General features: G+C 35.8%; 1 protein-coding gene across 1 annotated transcript in view; it reads left to right on the forward strand.

Moving 5' to 3' along the window:
• Nucleotides 1-2657: 2657 nt before the first annotated feature.
• mgst3b (microsomal glutathione S-transferase 3b) overlaps nt 2658-3718 on the forward strand; it is a gene marked incomplete in the record, with an annotated part of 2561 nt that continues 1500 nt past the window's right edge. The window contains 2 exon segments of the mRNA XM_014033849.1: nt 2658-2707; nt 2709-2784. Of these exon segments, the coding sequence (XP_013889303.1) occupies nt 2673-2707; nt 2709-2784 (111 nt within the window).

The raw sequence follows: 3718 nt of genomic DNA on the forward strand, positions 1-3718 counted from the left end.
ATAATTCATATGTTTTATATTTGACCTAACCATTATCATTGCAGTATGTAAACAATAAAAAAAGCTTCCAGTCAATTAATTTTATTCCTTCTTCAGTGAAGACATCTTCAAAGTCTGACAAAATTTTCACAAGTTGTCTCAAATGTCAGTGTGAAGGGGGCTTTACTAAGACAACAGATGGTTACAGTTTGATACAAGAACAAAAATACAGATGTTAAAATAAAAGAATGACATTTGATTGTAAAATGACTACAATTAATTTCATTGAAAAATAAAAGAGAAAATAATCACAATTGTGAAATTAAAATCGACAACTGAATCGGGGGTTGAGTTAATCATCCATAGTCATTAGGATTGTTTGAAACAGTTCACATTTGTGTAATTTGGCTTGCATAAATCAACTTTAATAAAAACAATAGTTAAGGTTCTCATAAGGGTTGGACAAGATCGTATTGTGTGAAATTATCTGCCTGAAAAATTTCCACTGATTTGCAATCGCTGCGGTTAGACGTTGATGTATTTTTGCGTGCGATGAACTACAAAGCACCAAGTGTGGTGGACTGACAGAAAGTGGAGATGAACTTATGCTAACTTGTTTAAAAACCCGAAATGCCTCCATAAACCGGAATATGAGGAAAGCCAGGATATGCAGACCGAGGCAACGTGGGCTGCAACAAATTGTCCTTCAGTAAACGGTGGAAACGAGCTGAGAACACAAGGTGAACTCAATCTGTCCCTCATGAGCAACAAAGTGAGAGCTGGAGGGAAATAATGCAAGTCGTGATTGTTAAAATAAAGAAATAAGGTTGATTGATATTTTTAAGTATAATTTAGAGTCAAAAACAAGTAAGGTTGGATACTGGCAAGGCATCTTTGACACCTTTTCAGGACTATTTGGACTNACCACTTTAGCTGGATGCAAAGGCAGACCCTTAAAATCATTTTACCAATCTTCAAACATGTCTATCATTTTATACATAGCTCCTTTGTATCTCAATTTCACTCGCATGATAAAAAAATGGAATAATTCACAAACCTTTTCCAAGCCACACCACAAAATGAAAAACCAAAAACCACACAGCCCTCATGATTCCTGTTTAACTGACACACCAACAGCTCAGCTTTAAATAACTTAATCAGGCAGGTTTCACACAGCTGAATGTAATCCTGTGTAATTAATTCCCTCTTCCAAAATCAGTCAATGCACAATGACACGCAACAGGTGTCCGTAATGCACAACTTACAATCTTTGCCAACTCCCATAAAACACTCAATCAAGTCTTATTTTGTATTCGTATACAGCTGTTGAGTTAATATTTACTGTAAGATTGTTTTCAAGTTGGGGGATCTTTTTTAATGTCTGGTTCTGACAAGATTAAAATTAGTTKTTGTTTTTWAAATTAATATAACTGCTGATCTATTGACTCAARTCAAAACGCAGAAACATTTTTGGAAGGACCAATAGGTTTTAWCAAAAATAAATCCTTTGGAGTGCCTATGAATTACCTTTGKTTCCATAAAGGTGYAGAAAAAATAATCAAACAAAATTTTGATACAATTTTAAACAAATATCTTGAGTCGCAGGAGGAAAAAGTGGGTAAAGACAATTGTTGGATGGATGGATGGATGGATGGATAGATGATGGATGGATGAATGGATGGATGGATGTTCTTCTGTTTGACCTCAACCATATGTTCCTTCTTGGACACTAAGATCTGCTGACCTGCTGCTTTTGGTCATCCCACAAACTAGGTTGAAGCTTTTTCAGTCATAGCTCCTAAGCTTTGGAACAATCTGCCCTCCAACATCAGACAGGACTCTTCATTTTCTGTTTGTAAATCTCTTTTAAAARCACATCTGCCTAAAACCACAGTCCTCGACAATAGATAGGTTCTCAGGAATTCATGCATAAATATATTTTTAATTTTAAATAATTATACAATGMATATAAAATAGGTGGCACAGGGGCACATTTGGTAGAGCAACATGTTGCCTCTCAGCAATAAGGTTTTCTGAATCAAATCCCAGCCTGAGACTTTTCTGGGTTGTGTTTACATGTTCTCTCCATTGTGTATGCGTGGTTTTTTTTTTTTCCGGTACTCCAGTTTTTTCTCACAGATCTAAATCCTATTTATTAAAATAGGGCATGAAAAAGCTGATAATAGTTTGGGATAATGCTAGAATAAATGTAGTTTGTAACTGTTATTTTAAAAGTTTGTGTCCAGTTTTGAGTAATTATAATTATAGTTTTTGTTCACAAAAGTACACATCAAAAACAAAATAGCTTTAATATATTTAGAAGAGATGGTGCCTTTAAAAGCATTATAGAATATTATGTAATTTAGTTTTGGTGTGCCATCCCTGGTTTTTCAACGTCCTCTCATTTAGTATTTTATTGCTCTGTGTTGATCATTTATTGTCTTCTGATACTTTTAAATGAATTAGTTTTATTGTTTTCATTTACATTTAGACCTTTTTTTAAATTGTTCAGCACTTTGATAATCTGTTTTGTTTGAATTAATGCTCTGTTGCTGATATTTTGTTCCTGTCGCTAGATGGCGCTGCTGTAGCCGCGCAGTGCAGGAGATAAGCGAAAAGAAGACAATAAAAGAACCGACAACATAATAGGAAGTACTCGAAGTTCTTCTGAGAAGCTTGTACACGAGATCAACATGGATCTTCTCACCGTGCTCCCCTCCAGCTTCGGATGTCATATTTACATATCTCTACAGCTGGTTTATGCTGGCTTATTTAGCTGTCAAGTTTGGAGGCGCGAGGAAAAAAATACGTCAAGGTAGTGCGCATTTAAAAAATAAAGATTGTGTTGTTTTGTTTATTAAGTCATTGGAAAGCACCCCGTGTAATATTTGTATTGTTTTGCAGTATCCCACCATGTACAGCCTTGTTCCTACTTTTAGTGTGCAAGTGCACAACAGTTGGAGGACACAAGTGAAAGCAGATGATTAGTATCTGGGGGAAAAAATCCTTAGATAACAGATAAAATTTAAAATACATAGGAACCTGGAAGAAGCATCCTACTTTACTGATTTTTTTAAAAGATATTAAATTCACTGTTTGGAAGAGTCTGTTTAAAAAGTACCTATAAAGAGTTGAAACGTATTTTGTAAGCCAGTAAAAGAATTAAAATATGACAATGCAGAGCAGAATATTGCAAACATGGATTTATATTACATTTTGTATTTTTTGTTTCCTGCGCTTTTCCGTAATATCCAGTATGAATGACATATTTCCGTTCTGCCTTCCTTCTCAGAAAACTACAATGGCGTGTTCCGGGTTGGCATTTTGTGTTTGTCAAATGTTGATTCACCTTTAAACAGTTTCCAACAGTTCAGTCACAGACGTTGACACTCGTTGAGTTTTGTATTGGAGATGAAGTTTTGTGTTTAACTTTCTTGGTCTACCAGAAGATTTTAGACCAAGCCGACTGATCCGGTTTTACCCACTTCATTTGATAATGCATCCTTACCTGTGATTTGTCACACAGTACCATAACTATTGTATTAAAAAAAAAAACTGGCCATCGTACTGGATTTTGTTTTTATTGGTCAGGTTCAATGAATGCAAAATTTGCACACAGGGTCGGGATCCTGAGAAATAGTGATTGGATTAACGTTGTGGCCCTCGTCGCCTGCTGCAGTCACGTTGTGGCCCTCGTCGCCTGCTGCAGTCACGTTGTGGCCCTCGTCGCCTGCTGCAG

This window comes from Austrofundulus limnaeus, unplaced genomic scaffold (assembly GCF_001266775.1).
Source record: "Austrofundulus limnaeus strain Quisiro unplaced genomic scaffold, Austrofundulus_limnaeus-1.0 Scaffold1870, whole genome shotgun sequence".
Lineage (NCBI taxonomy): Eukaryota > Metazoa > Chordata > Actinopteri > Cyprinodontiformes > Rivulidae > Austrofundulus > Austrofundulus limnaeus.